The sequence below is a fragment of the Hyla sarda genome, chromosome 11 (genome assembly GCF_029499605.1).
Source record: "Hyla sarda isolate aHylSar1 chromosome 11, aHylSar1.hap1, whole genome shotgun sequence".
Classification (NCBI taxonomy): Eukaryota; Metazoa; Chordata; class Amphibia; order Anura; family Hylidae; genus Hyla; species Hyla sarda.
Window position 1 is genome coordinate 43,799,319 of NC_079199.1, and position 16,157 is coordinate 43,815,475.

A 16,157-nucleotide genomic window follows, 5' to 3' on the forward strand; every position below is an offset into this window, starting at 1 on the left:
CTAGCCCAAATCTGGCTATTCATTTGTAAGCGAGTAGTGGTTGTAGTAGTAGTGATCGGAAGGTTGAGAAAAGAGTAGTTTTCACCATTTATTGGTTAAATAATAAGTTAGACATTTTCTTACCTGACATAAATGCATAGGTTATGTGTTTTATTGCATCTCTTCACCATTAAAGTGAATACAGCTGAGCTGCAATACCACATACACCCTGCAGACAGGTGTGGTGCAGTTTTTGGAAGAAACAATTCAGTTTTTTCTCAAAAGCACTTCAGAAGACACATATATTCCTTATAGTTATAAATGGCTTGCTGTTCTGTATTCATCTATCATTCTTCTCGCTTTCTATTGCGATGATTTTTTTCCCAGTAGTAATTCCATCTTGTTCATAACTCTTTTTTCAGAGTGGTGATTCCCAGGTCAGTTTTTCTGCCATCTCTCGCAGTGACAGTGTCTCGTCCTCTCAATCGCTGTCACACGGTGGGGTGCCGGAGCTGTTAGTAGGGCTGTCATATAATGCAACAACAGGGCGGCTTTCTGTACAGATGATCAAAGGAAGTCATTTTCGCAACCTCGCTATCAATAGACCACCTGGTAAGTAGACACTCAGCTGATATCAATATGTTATGTAACAGTGCATGAAAGGAAACCTTGTTTACCTAACAGGGACAGATCTTACTGGGGAAATAACATACTGAATGTTGGTTTTTAACCTAGTGCACTGGAGTTTTTAACCACACAACATTGTCATATGTTTTTTAAAGTATAGGACAAATGAACGATTGACATCTGTAAGATTATATTCACATTGGGGGAGATTCATCAAAACCTGTGCAGAGGAAGAGTGGTGCAGTTATCCATGGAAACCAATCAGATTGCTTCTTTCATTTTTGAAGAGACCTGTGAAAAATGAAAGAAGCCATCTGATTGGTTGCCATGGGCAACTGCACCACTCTTCCTCTACACAAGTTTTGATAAATCTTTCCCATTGTGTTTAAACCTTCTGTGAGTTGTATAGGTTTGGAGAACGTTTCCATGTATACCACTGATGGAAGGCTCCAATGTAGGCCACTGTATTTCTATCACCCATAGGCTCCTATTTTTAGTGTAGTTGACTACGCTTTTTTGTACAGTAGAATAAAACTTTGCCCATGTGTGGTACCACAGGTGGTGTAGGGAAATACCTTATCACTTTGTGACGCCAGGGCACCGTTATACTATACACGGTCTGAGGTTGGAGACAGCTTCTTCTGGGCCAGACACGAGGAGTAAAGGAACACACCGACGTCAGGTTACAGATAACTGTCTTTACTGAGCAGGGTACAGATGGTATTACACAGACAGTATGGTGCAGAGTGAGAGGATGTTGAGTAACCCCTTGGAAGCCCTGTTGCCTTGCTGGGATTTGTGGTGCTCTCACCCAATGAACTAATACTGACTTGAGAGAATTGAAGCTTGATCCTGGTAGCTAGGGTTCTGTCAAGGTCTTGTAGCTTCCTCCGCCAGGGCATGAATTTTCACCATGCGGGTGATCCTTGCAAATGACCGGATAAAGTACATTTGATCTGGGCCTTGCAAGGCTGTCCGGGCAAGCTGGGAGTTGTAGTTTTGAAACAGCTGGAAGCATTCTGGTTGGAAAACACTGATATAGAGGAATAGAATTGATTATAGAAAACACAAGAAAACTGAGTAGGTGCAAGGACTTCTAGGAGCGTAACTGAAAGGTTGCATGGTTGTGTAATAGCAGATGTGGCTTTGGTAGTAATACGCTCAGGGTCTATATGAGACTCATGAGCCTCCTTTGATTACGCCTTTCTTGCTGTCCTTGTGCATAGATCATGTGTGAATACTTTTAGAACAGTATAGAGTAGTATGTAAAGTAAAGCCTTGAAATTATGAAGGAAAAGTCTGTGATTGTAAAATGTAAAAAAAGACATTTCAGTTTTCTACGCCTAATCACTTTATAAGATGATGGTTATATTTACCCCTTTCCCCATCATTGCTTGGACTACATTTTAGGAATTAGCGCTAAAGCTGGCCAAACACTCTTCATCTTACACTATCTATTACCGAACATTGGTAACCTAGTGCAGATGTCTTATAAACTCTCTCAGTCCTTCATGGTTCTGCCCAACTCCATCCGACATCTGACTGCAATTGATTGTTGTAATGAATGGCCTAGCCACCAATAACAACAGTCTAACCATTGGGCAAATCAAAATCAGTAACGTATGGGCAGGGCTGCCATACACAGTTCAAGGCCTGGACCCAGGGCCAGACCCCAATTTTATTTTCTAATTTGTTATAATTTAATAAAGACTAGTCACGTGGGCCCTGTTAGTTCAGGCGAATGGGCCAGCCCACTGGGCAAATTCCCGATGGCCAGTCTGGACCTGGCAGCGAGCAATTTGGTCGGTGGCCACGTCCCTTATTGGGTACTGGCTGTACAACCCTAGTGGCACCTATTTTTCATTTGTGTTAAACTTTTTTTTTATACATCGTATTTTGATCAGTTTTGTTATTGGTGTGTCCAAAATACAGAAAAAAGATGCAAAACTTTCAATTTTAGTTTTTAGTCTGTTTCACTGCTAAATTAGGTCCAAAATACTGACAAAAATATTAGGTCAGTGTTTCCCAACCAGTGTTCCTCCAGCTGCTGCTAAACTACAACTCCTAGCATGCCCGGACAACCCTTAGCTAGAGGCATCATGGTTGGGAAACACTGAACAAATAATTTACACATCTACAGTGGGGATCAAAAGTTTGGGCACCCCAGGTAAAAAGTTGTATTAATGTGCATAAAGAAGCCAAGGAAAGATAGAAAAATTTCCAAAAGGAATCAAATTATTGATTAGACATTCTTATAATATGTCAACAAAAGTTAGATTTTATTTCCATCATTTTTACACTTTCAAAATAACAGAAAACAAAAAAATGCATCTGCAAAAGTTTGGGCACCCTGCAGAATTTATAGCATGCACTGCCCCCTTTGCAAAGCTGAGACCTGCCAGTGTCATGGATTGTTCTCAATCATCATCTGGGAAGACCAGGTGACGTCAATCTCAAAGGTTTTAAATGCCCAGACTCATCTGACCTTGCCCCAACAATCAGCACCATGGATGCTTCTAAGCAGTGTTACGCCGAGCGCTCCGGGTCCCCGCTCCTCCCCGGAGCGCTCGCTTCACTCCCCCCGCTGCAGCGCTCCGGTCACGTCCTCTGACCCGGGGCGCTGCGATTCCGCTGCCAGCCGGGATGCGATTCGCGATGCGGGTAGCGCCCGCTCGCGATGCGCACCCCGGCTCCCCTACCTGACTCGCTCTCCGTCTGTTCTGTCCCGGCGCGCGCGGCCCCGCTCCCTAGGGCGCGCGCGCGCCGGGTCTCTGCGATTTAAAGGGCCACTGCGCCGCTGATTGGCGCAGTGGTTCCAATTAGTGTGTTCACCTGTGCACTTCCCTATATCACCTCACTTCCCCTGCACTCCCTTGCCGGATCTTGTTGCCATTGTGCCAGTGAAAGCGTTCCTTGTGTGTTCCTAGCCTGTGTTCCAGACCTTCTGCCGTTGCCCCTGACTACGATCCTTGCTGCCTGCCCCGACCTTCTGCTACGTCCGACCTTGCTTCTGCCTACTCCCTTGTACCGCGCCTATCTTCAGCAGCCAGAGAGGTGAGCCGTTGCTAGTGGATACGACCTGGTCACTACCGCCGCAGCAAGACCATCCCGCTTTGCGGCGGGCTCTGGTGAAAACCAGTAGTGGCTTAGAACCGATCCACTAGCACGGTCCACGCCAATCCCTCTCTGGCACAGAGGATCCACTACCTGCCAGCCGGCATCGTGACAGTAGATCCGGCCATGGATCCCGCTGAAGTTCCTCTGCCAGTTGTCGCTGACCTCACCACGGTGGTCGCCCAGCAGTCACAACAGATAGCGCAACAAGGCCAACAGCTGTCTCAACTGACCGTTATGCTACAACAGTTACTACCACAGCTTCAGCAGTCATCTCCTCCGCCAGCTCCTGCACCTCCTCCGCAGCGAGTGGCCGCTCCTGGGATACGCTTATCCTTGCCGGATAAATTTGATGGGGACTCTAAGTTTTGCCGTGGCTTTCTTTCCCAATGTTCCCTGCATCTGGAGATGATGTCGGACCTGTTTCCCACTGAAAGGTCTAAGGTGGCTTTCGTAGTCAGCCTTCTGTCCGGAAAAGCCCTGTCATGGGCCACACCGCTCTGGGACCGCAATGACCCCGTCACTGCCTCTGTACACTCCTTCTTCTCGGAAATCCGAAGTGTCTTTGAGGAACCTGCCCGAGCCTCTTCTGCTGAGACTGCCCTGTTGAACCTGGTCCAGGGTAATTCTTCCGTTGGCGAGTATGCCGTACAATTCCGTACTCTTGCTTCAGAATTGTCCTGGAATAATGAGGCCCTCTGCGCGACCTTCAAAAAAGGCCTATCCAGCAACATTAAAGATGTTCTGGCCGCACGAGAAATTCCTGCTAATCTACATGAACTTATTCACCTAGCCACTCGCATTGACATGCGTTTTTCCGAAAGGCGTCAGGAACTCCGCCAAGATATGGACTCTGTTCGCACGAGGCGTTTCTTCTCCTCGGCTCCTCTCTCCTCTGGTCCCCTGCAATCTGTTCCTGTGTCTCCCGCCGTGGAGGCTATGCAGGTCGACCGGTCTCGCCTGACACCTCAAGAGAGGACACGACGCCGTATGGAGAACCTCTGCCTGTACTGTGCTAGTACCGAACACTTCCTGAGGGATTGTCCTATCCGTCCTCCCCGCCTGGAAAGACGTACGCTGACTCCGCACAAAGGTGAGACAGTCCTTGATGTCTACTCTGCTTCTCCACGTCTTACTGTGCCTGTGCGGATGTCTGCCTCTGCCTTCTCCTTCTCTACAGTGGCCTTCTTGGACTCTGGATCTGCAGGAAATTTTATTTTGGCCTCTCTCGTCAACAGGTTCAACATCCCCGTGACCAGTCTCGCCAGACCCCTCTACATCAATTGTGTAAATAATGAAAGATTGGACTGTACCATACGTTTCCGCACGGAGCCCCTTCTTATGAGCATCGGATCTCATCATGAGAGGATTGAACTTTTGGTCCTCCCCAATTGCACCTCGGAAATTCTCCTTGGACTTCCCTGGCTTCAACTTCATTCCCCAACCCTGGATTGGTCCACTGGGGAGATCAAGAGTTGGGGGTCCTCTTGTTCCAAGAACTGTCTAAAACCTGTGGTTCCTCCAGTAACCGGTCTCCCTAAGGCCTATATGGACTTCGCGGATGTTTTCTGCAAAAAACAAGCTGAGACTCTACCTCCTCACAGGCCTTATGATTGCCCTATCGACCTCCTCCCGGGCACTACTCCACCCCGGGGCAGAATTTATCCTCTCTCTGCCCCAGAGACTCTTGCCATGTCCGAATACGTCCAGGAGAATCTTAAAAAGGGCTTTATCCGTAAATCCTCCTCTCCTGCCGGAGCCGGATTTTTCTTTGTGTCCAAAAAAGATGGCTCCCTACGTCCTTGCATTGACTACCGCGGTCTTAATAAAATCACGGTTAAGAACCGCTACCCCTTACCCCTCATCTCTGAACTCTTTGATCGCCTCCAAGGTGCCCACATCTTTACTAAATTGGACTTAAGAGGCGCCTATAACCTCATCCGCATCAGAGAGGGGGACGAGTGGAAAACGGCATTTAACACCAGAGATGGACACTTTGAGTATCTGGTCATGCCCTTTGGCCTGTGCAACGCCCCTGCCGTCTTCCAAGACTTTGTCAATGAAATTTTTCGTGATCTGTTATACTCTTGTGTTGTTGTATATCTGGACGATATCCTAATTTTTTCTGCCAATCTAGAGGAACACCGCCAGCATGTCCGTATGGTTCTTCAGAGACTTCGTGACAACCAACTCTATGCCAAAATTGAGAAATGTCTGTTTGAATGCCAATCTCTTCCTTTTCTAGGATATTTGGTCTCTGGCCAGGGACTACAGATGGATCCAGACAAACTTTCTGCCGTCTTAGATTAGCCACGCCCCTCCGGACTCCGTGCTATCCAACGCTTTTTGGGGTTCGCCAATTATTACAGGCAATTTATTCCACATTTTTCTACCATTGTAGCTCCTATCGTGGCTTTAACCAAAAAAAATGCTGATCCCAAGTCCTGGCCTCCTCAAGCAGAAGACGCCTTTAAACGACTCAAGTCTGCCTTTTCTTCGGCTCCCGTCCTCTCCAGACCTGACCCTTCCAAACCCTTCCTATTGGAGGTTGATGCCTCCTCAGTGGGAGCTGGAGCTGTTCTTCTACAGAAAAATTCTTCCGGGCATGCTGTCACTTGTGGTTTTTTCTCTAGGACCTTCTCTCCAGCGGAGAGGAACTACTCCATCGGGGATCGAGAGCTTCTAGCCATTAAATTAGCACTTGAGGAATGGAGGCATCTGTTGGAGGGATCAAGTTCTCCTGTTATTATCTACACCGACCACAAGAACCTCTCCTACCTCCAGTCTGCCCAACGGCTGAATCCTCGCCAGGCCCGGTGGTCTCTGTTCTTTGCCCGATTTAATTTTGAGATTCACTTTCGTCCTGCCGATAAGAACATTAGGGCCGATGCTCTCTCTCGTTCCTCGGATGCCTCAGAAGTTGAACTCTCTCCGCAACACATCATTCCACCTGACTGCCTGATCTCCACTTCTCCTGCCTCCATCAGGCAGACTCCTCCAGGAAAGACCTTTGTTTCTCCTCGCCAACGCCTCGGAATCCTCAAATGGGGTCACTCCTCCCATCTCGCAGGTCATGCGGGTATCAAGAAATCTGTGCAACTCATCTCCCGCTTCTATTGGTGGCCGACTCTGGAGACGGATGTTGTGGACTTTGTGCGAGCCTGCACTATCTGTGCCCGGGATAAGACTCCTCGCCAGAAGCCCGCTGGTTTTCTTCATCCTCTGCCTGTCCCCGAACAGCCTTGGTCTCTGATTGGTATGGATTTTATTACTGATTTACCCCCTTCCCGTGGCAACACTGTTATTTGGGTGGTCGTTGATCGATTCTCCAAAATGGCACATTTCATCCCTCTTCCTGGTCTTCCTTCTGCGCCTCAGTTGGCTAAACAATTTTTTGTACACATTTTTCGTCTTCACGGGTTGCCTACGCAGATTGTCTCGGATAGAGGCGTCCAATTCGTGTCTAAATTCTGGAGGGCTCTCTGTAAACAACTCAAGATTAAATTAAATTTTTCTTCTGCATATCATCCCCAGTCCAATGGACAAGTAGAAAGAATTAACCAGATCTTGGGTGATTATTTGCGACATTTTGTTTCCTCCCGCCAGGATGACTGGGCAGATCTCCTCCCATGGGCCGAAATCTCGTATAACTTCAGGGTCTCTGAGTCTTCCTCCAAATCCCCATTTTTCGTGGTGTACGGCCGTCACCCTCTTCCCCCCCTCCCGTTTTTTCCCCTGGAGACAAGGTATGGCTCTCCGCTAAATATGTCCGCTTCCGTGTCCCTAGCTACAAGTTGGGACCACGCTATCTTGGTCCTTTCAAAATTTTGTGTCAAATTAATCCTGTCTCTTATAAACTTCTTCTCCCTCCTTCTCTTCGTATCCCTAATGCCTTTCACGTCTCTCTTCTCAAACCACTCATCCTCAACCGTTTTTCTCCCAAATCTGTTCCTCCCACTCCTGTTTCCGGCTCCTCGGACATCTTCTCGGTCAAAGAAATCTTAGCTGCCAAAAAGGTCAGAGGGAAAAAAATTTTTTTAGTGGACTGGGAGGGTTGTGGTCCTGAAGAGAGATCCTGGGAACCTGAGGACAACATCCTAGACAAAAGTCTGCTCCTCAGGTTCTCAGGCTCTAAGAAGAGGGGGAGACCCAAGGGGAGGGGTACTGTTACGCCGAGCGCTCCGGGTCCCCGCTCCTCCCCGGAGCGCTCGCTTCACTCCCCCCGCTGCAGCGCTCCGGTCACGTCCTCTGACTCGGGGCGCTGCGATTCCGCTGCCAGCCGGGATGCGATTCGCGATGCGGGTAGCGCCCGCTCGCGATGCGCACCCCGGCTCCCCTACCTGACTCGCTCTCCGTCTGTTCTGTCCCGGCGCGCGCGGCCCCGCTCCCTAGGGCGCGCGCGCGCCGGGTCTCTGCGATTTAAAGGGCCACTGCGCCGCTGATTGGCGCAGTGGTTCCAATTAGTGTGTTCACCTGTGCACTTCCCTATATCACCTCACTTCCCCTGCACTCCCTTGCCGGATCTTGTTGCCATTGTGCCAGTGAAAGCGTTCCTTGTGTGTTCCTAGCCTGTGTTCCAGACCTTCTGCCGTTGCCCCTGACTACGATCCTTGCTGCCTGCCCCGACCTTCTGCTACGTCCGACCTTGCTTCTGCCTACTCCCTTGTACCGCGCCTATCTTCAGCAGCCAGAGAGGTGAGCCGTTGCTAGTGGATACGACCTGGTCACTACCGCCGCAGCAAGACCATCCCGCTTTGCGGCGGGCTCTGGTGAAAACCAGTAGTGGCTTAGAACCGATCCACTAGCACGGTCCACGCCAATCCCTCTCTGGCACAGAGGATCCACTACCTGCCAGCCGGCATCGTGACAAGCAGTTGTCTAGAAATCTGAAACTGAAAATAGTAGACGCTCACAAAGCTGGAGAAGTCTATAAGAAGCTAGCAAAATGTTTTCAGATGTCAATGTCAATATGTAATTAAGAAATGGCAGTCATCAGGAACATTGGAAGTTAAAGCAAGATCTGGAAGACCAAGAAAAATATCAGACAGAACAGCTCGCAACATGCTTGGAGGAAGAACAACGCGAGCTCGGAGAGCTCGTGGGTAACCGGTTTCGCGGATGTCCGCTTGGTCACGTCCACTTGACTGGGGTCAAGTGGGCATGACCAAGCGAACACCCGCGAAACCAGTTACCCACGAGCTCTCCGAGCTCGCATTCTTCTTCCTCCGAGCATGCTGCTGTAACCCCGTCTTACATGCAATAAAGAAAGTTCCATCCTGGCGAAATTTCCTGGTGAGTGCTGTACAGTCTGTTTCTTCTATGCCCGTAGTCTAATCTGTAATTTGATGCCTTTTGGAGATTTTTCCATCTTTCCTTGGCTTTCTTATGCACATGAATACAAATTTTTACCTGGGGTGCCCAAACTTTTGATTCCCGCTGTATATTGTTTCTACAATGTAATAAAAATTGGTCATGCACCTTCTTTATCGCTGTATGTTGGGCCCTGATTTTCTTTAGTGGGTCCAAGGGACCTCATTTGGAACAAATCCCTGTTACAGGTTCATTGCTAATGACTCTCAGCATAAGTCTTATAAGATACGAATTGATTGATAGAAATACAAAAGGTAACAGACCCAGGGAGTTATCTTCTGGGACTAATAGTGCTTTTAGAATGGTCAATGGTGTTTTGAGTAGTGTGACAGTCTCCAGTGTAACCCAGGCGAGGTGCACACAGCTTTGTCAATGGAAAGCCGCATGTGTTGGTGCATGCCCTGTTTACTATGTATTAGTGATGTTTGTCGTGATGCCCTTGGTGTTATGGTGCGTTCAGTTAACAAGACACAGGGAGATGAGGAGAAGATACAACACAATTTTACTTGCAAAACTTTCACATGTAAACAGCAGTAACAGTTTGTTTCACAAAGTTCCAGGCTGTAAGTGCTGCAAGGGTTGACATAGTGTGTAGAGGAGAGGTGTCTGTTTCAATGTTTTAGTGACTAAGGGTCTATTCTCACGGCAGAATTTCCGCTTGTGGGATTTTGCCTCAAATGAAAGCCCATAGACTTCTATGGGAGTCCACACTCCCATTCACACTTCTGCACCAATTCAGCACAAAATTCACACAAGCGGAAGCGGAATTTGGGCGGAAGAGCGGAAAATCTGCCGTGTGAATAGACACTAAGTATACTGCAATTGGAATATGGATTGACTTGCTTTAGGAGTTTGGAATCAGTGGTTGGGTCTATCCCAGGACATGAATTAGTTGCTGATCAGTAAATAGACTTGTGTGACATGTGGCCTCTCTAGCGCAATCCCATAGCACTCACTGGTAAGGGTCTTCTTAGGGGTGTAACTGAGGTAGTAGGTTAATTCTGCACAGGATCCCATATCCACAGCATGGAATATACTGCAACATGATCCAGCTGGCATATACAGATGGCATCCCCCAATGAAATTGGTAAGGCCAACCAGGTAAAGCTAAATTGGTAAGGCTAACATCAAGCTCAGCTAGAGACATCTGAGAAGGGCCTTATATAGATTTCTCTGACCTATACCCGCCATGTGATGTTGGCCCTTAAAGGGGTATTCCGGGCAAAAACATTTTATTCCCTATCCAAAGGATAGGGGATGAGATGTCTGATCACGGGGGGCCCACCACTGGCCCACCGCGATCTCCCTGCAGCACCCACATTCTATGCGAGAGCTGCATCTCCAGTTTCAGAAACCTCCGGGTTTCCAAGACTGGGGACGTGACGTCATGCCATGCCCCCTCCATTCATGTCTATGGGAGGTGTTCGAGATCGTGGGAGGTCTCAGCAGCGGGCCCCCTGCCATAAGACATCTTATCCCCTATCCTTTGGATAGGGGATAAAATGTTTTTTGCCCGGAATACCCCTTTAAAGGAAACTCCAGTGTGACCTCTCCATCAAACTTTAAGAGAACATTAAAAAGAGAAATGTTTGTAGTGTGGCTAACCCTTGTGTTACTTTGTAGCGCATTACAGGGCACATGCAATAAATCATATACATAGAATAGAAAAATTTTTGTTTTGGCATAACACATAAGCGTTCATCCACCACCCAGTGTATGACGTTACTTTTGGAGGTGACAATTTTTGTGTTTGGCCCAGAAACTTAAAAGGGGAAACAAGAATCAGGAATTTATTTTGATCGCCATATTGGAGTTGGGAAGTCCATCAGCGACATGTTTTTTTTTTGGCCTTCCTCTGGATCTACGCAGTAGGGTTAAAGGTTGAACATGATGGACTCTTGTCTTTTTTTTTTCAACCTCGTGAGCTATGTAGCTATGTAAAATGTATAAGGTCAGAAATGTTCTGGTTACCTTACTGTGCGGAGCAATATGTGGCAGAATAGAATAAGCAGTGCCCTTATAAATACTATAGACTATACGAATAAGACAGCCCTGTTTTTCAGTTTTGCACTTAGAATGCTAGAATATCCTTTTCAGACCTTTCTTCACAGGTGCCATAGGAAGTGAGATGGAAAGTGTTTTCACACTCTTTTCAGTGCATAATTCTTGACACAGTGCAAAATTACACTTCATACTAAAATAGAAAAAGATAAACAAAAAGACGTAAAACACTGGAGCTGTAGGTACAGAGGAATAATATCCTATGTTCTTTTTATGTGTATATCTTCCTGGGCTTAAAAATTATCCTTACTGAAATATGGAGTACACCATAATTTGGCCTAAAACCTTAAACTTCAAGTTTGATTTCTATAAATTTCAGTGCTTCACTTCTCTCTGGTTCATATTCACAATCTGGGAAGCTGAGATCCTCAGAGAACTGCATTAACTATATTGTTGTTTTAGAGTATGTACAATTCCATTACATAGCCAGCTGTTATGCTGTTTTCAATATGGTTGCCAACAGCACACAGCTCCTTGCCACTGTTGGTTTAAATGGAATATCCCAAGATTAAAAATCACCTATCCACAGAATAGGGATTATTAGCTAATCAGTAAGGGTCCAATCACTGGACCCCCAACAACCACGAACAGAGGTGCAATGACTCCATTTAGTTACATAGTTTTGAAAAAAGACAAGAGTCTCTCAAGTTCAACCTATAATCCTACTGTGTTGAGACAGAGGAAGGCAAAAGTGGTGACATGAGCTGTCATTCATGCCGAAGAGGCATCACTACGTCCGGAGCGATGGGACTAGATAAGTATAGCGCTCCACCCAGGGGACTACTTATGGGATGGTAGGGGGAACTTACAAACTTAAAGGGGTACTCCGCCCCTAGACATCGTATCCCCTATCCAAAGGATAGGGGATAAGATGTCAGATCGCCGAGGTCCCGCTGCTGGGGAGCCCTGGGATCCCCGCTGTGGCATCACGCTCTCATTACAGCACAGAGCGAGTTCGCTCTGCACGTAATGACGGGCAGTACAGGGGCCGGAGCATCGTTACGTCATGGCTCCGCCCCTCATGACGTCACGGTCCGCCCCTTTCAATACAAGTCTATGGGAGGGGGCGCGGCAGTCGTCACGCCCCTTCCCATAGACTTGCATTAAGGGGACGACCCGTGATGTCACGAGGGGCGGAGCCATGACGTCACACTGCTCCGTCCCCCATATCGCCCGTCATTACACACAGAGCGAACTCGCTCTGTGCTGTAATGATAGCGGGGTGCCGCAGCGGGGATCCCAGGGCTCCCCAGCAGCGGGACCGCGGAGATATGACATCTTATCACCTATCCTTTGGATAGGGGATAAGATGTCTAGGGGCGGAGTACCCCTTTAATATCCTCACCATTCCTGCAGGTAAAAACATCCCCTGGGGATGGTGAGGATGAGGATAAATATATATAATGCGTTGCCAAGCATTACATATAGTAAAATCTAACACTTGGTTTCCTTTAAGTTTCTTATAATTTATGTAGGTGAATACTATTTATTTATTTTTTCTTTTTACTTTCTGTGGCAATCTTTCTCTCTGTTGCAATACTTACTAATTTTATTAGCTTCCATATGCTTTATAAAGGCACATGCATTTTGATATCTTAGAGAGAGTCCTGTCTACTCTGGGTTTTTGTCTTATTTGTGTCCTATGCCTTTTTATTCCCTCAAATAGTTCTAAGCTATACTCTAATATCCGTCAGACTAATCATCAGATATTTTTCTCTCCACAGACACCTATGGAAAACTCTCACTGTTAAATTCCAGTGGTCAGGAACTATCACGTTGCAAAACGTCCATACGAAGGGGACAACCAAACCCAGTCTACAAAGAAACCTTCATTTTTCAAGTGGCTTTGTTTCAGCTTACTGATGTCACACTAATGATTTCCATATATAATCGACGCACCATGAAAAGAAAAGAGATGATTGGTTGGATTTCCTTGGGTCAGAACAGCAGTGGAGAAGAGGAGCAAACTCATTGGTTGGAAATGAAGGACTCAAAGGGTCAAGAAGTCTGTCGATGGCATACTCTACTCGAAGCTTAATGAACTATTTCACATCAAAACTTTATATATAAAAGTTTTGGGGTACAAATTGGCATGAGAAAAAAAAGTCAAAGTGCAGGATATATTTTTTACCATACTAGAAGAATATGACATATGATTATGAATTTGCACTTCGGCAGATTTCTTTACAGATATTTTCGGGGAACCTGTTCAAACCAGTGGTTGGCATCCTAAACTAACAATAAACTGAATAGAACTATATCATAGGCCTTTGTAATAAGGTTTGTCCACTAAGTCACACCAGGTTGAATTGGTCACCTGTATCCAATAAATATATGTATGATATTGGAAATAATATCATGTACTAAAATGTCAACCTCATTTTCTAAAATTTTTCAACAAGAAAAGATAGGTCTGGATTTTTATTGCAACCAATCAGATCCACCATTCAAGCTAAATAGTAAGGATGGGCATACATTTTTTCTTTAAAGAGGACCTGTGGTAAATCCCCAAAGACATGATCATTAAATAACTTAGGATACCCTGATCACGCACCTTATTACAGTTTTTTGATAAACCCTTCCATTTCCAAGATATGTTTACAGGTTGTATGACAATTCAGGAAATGAGTGAGAAAGGAGTTAGATGGGCGTGAACTTAATTTTAATAATGGGATTGACTTACAGTTTATGGGCGAGACTATACAATACATGTCCCTAAATGCACAATATTAACACTCCCATACTGTATAATCCCACTCATCATGTGACGTGTCACTCCCATTATTAATATAAAAACGACAAAGAGGAGCACTCCATGATGCAACTAAATGATGATAAAAGAAATGTTGATGGTAAAAAATGTGCCTACCAAAATAAGTTGTGCAAAGGCCAGCACAACTTTGGATCCCTCTGCTGCCACTCCACAATAAAATGCAATAAAACCAACGACCTCCAAACCAGTGGAAAGTAAGGCGCTGAGGGACCAGGCGATGGATAGAGCAATCAGTTTATTCCCAACATGCAACGCGTTTTGCGCGAGAGCGCTTCATCAGGCAACTGATGAAGCGCTCTTGCGCGAAACGAGTTGCATGTTGGGAGTAAACTGATTGCTCTATCCATCGCCTGGTCCCTCAGCGCCTTACTTTCCACTGGTTTGGAGGTCGTTATATTATTAATATAAAGCTCACACCCATCTGACTCATTCCATGAATTGTCAAACTATAAACCAACGTATCTTGGGAATGGGAGGGCATATCAAGAATCCATAAAAAGGTGTATGATCAGGATACCCTAGGCTGTTTTAGGTCAGTAAAATCTCAATTTTGTTGGAGTTGGCCACAGGTCCTCTTCAATACATATTTTCTATAAGCCTAAGTGATTATTTTATGAAATAGTTGATCCTGCATATGTGCAGATGTGGGGACATCCTACAAGCTGTTTTAGTGTTGCTTTTATCCTGATGGATACTGCAAAATAATGTTGGAAATGTGATCCACAGAGTTAATATTAGGACACTAAGCATTTTTTATGAATACATGGAACCTATGGCATTGTCCATGCTGCCCTGTCTGCATGCAACATGTTAAAAGGCAGGAAGAGCAGAGCTGATTGATATATAGTTTTGTAGGAAAAAATCTATATAACTTGTAATCTATTGAGAGAAATTCCTAATCCTTGTAAACTCGTGGGTCCAGTGGTAGGAGTGATGCAGCCTTCCTTGTATGAGAGTGCATAACTGTCAATCACGGAGAGGGACCACCCACTGGACTCATAAACCCACAATAGGCAGGGATTAAAAATGTCTAGTCATCAAGTTTTCTTACAATCAAAAGAGTATAACCAATACATTTCGTACAGACAGAGCTCTGAAGAAATAACATGCCACAGAAAACTCATTCTTCTCCTCCATGATGCAGTGATTGTGGCATTTTTTGACACAAAAAATTGTGTATTATTATAGGCATTTTTTATGTGGTGTTTTACCCCCTGCATTTACATCATAGGGAATTCGACTTTCTATTGAAGATATGGAGGAAAATTGCCAGAAAAAAATGCCAACATACATGCACACATAGCATATTTTTGGAATATTTTCCCACCTATAGGAAAAAAACTTAATTTTTTGAAAAAAACAAAAACAAAACAAAAAAACAAAAAAAAACCTTACCCAGAGCATGCTGCCATTTAGAAAATCTGCCACTGAGCCTAAAGACTACACTTAAAGGGGTACTCCCATGGGTGGGAAACTATATATATATATATATATATATATATATATATATTTTTTTTTTTTTAAATCAACTGGTGCCAGAGAGTTAAACAGATTTGTTAATTACTTCTATTAAAAAATCTTAATCCTTCCAGTACTTTTTAGGGGCTGTATACTACAGAAGAAATGCTTTTCTTTTTGGATTTCTCTGATGTCACGACCACAGTGCTCTCTGCTGACCTCTGCTGTCCATTTTTGGAACTGTCCAGAACAGGAGAAAATCCCCATAGCAAACATATGCTCCTATGGACAGTTCCTAAAATGGACAGCAGAGGTCAGCAGAGAGCACTGTGCTCGTGACATCAGAGAAATCCAAAAAGAAAAGCCTTTCCTCTGTAGTATACAGACCCTAAAATGTATTGGAAGAAGTAAGATGTTTTTAATAGAAGTAATTTACAAATTTGTTTAACTTTCTGGCACCAGTTGATTAAAAAAAAAAAGTACCCCTTTAAAGATAAAAAAAAAATGCAAAAAAACAAACAAGCAAAATCCACTATGTGCTTACTCCATTTCATATGTCCCTATTATCTCCCAGCTAACATGTGGTCAGAGCATTTTTGGACCTAAAAAAGCCATGCAGTGAATATGGTGCTTTATTTAGCATATTTATTAAATAGCACGGTAACAATGATGTGCATTCTAAATAGAAATGCTAATTCTATTCTCCCTCTATTTATTGCTGGAAAATTATGACTTGAGGGCAATGTTGTTGTATTACGGTTGTTTGCCTGAGATT

The 16,157-nt window shown here is 45.2% G+C and overlaps 1 protein-coding gene across 4 annotated transcripts in view; it reads left to right on the forward strand.

Annotated features, from left to right (window-relative positions):
- SYT16 (synaptotagmin 16) overlaps positions 1-13,505 on the forward strand; it is a 128,839-nt gene extending 115,334 nt beyond the window's left edge. For all 4 annotated transcript variants that reach the window (XM_056545514.1, XM_056545511.1, XM_056545513.1 and 1 more), the window contains 2 exons: positions 402-591; positions 12,876-13,505. In XM_056545514.1, the coding sequence (XP_056401489.1) occupies positions 402-591; positions 12,876-13,189 (504 nt within the window). In that variant the 3' untranslated portion in view covers positions 13,190-13,505. The remainder of the gene's footprint in view (positions 1-401; positions 592-12,875) is intronic.
- The last annotated feature ends 2,652 nt before the right edge of the window (positions 13,506-16,157 follow it).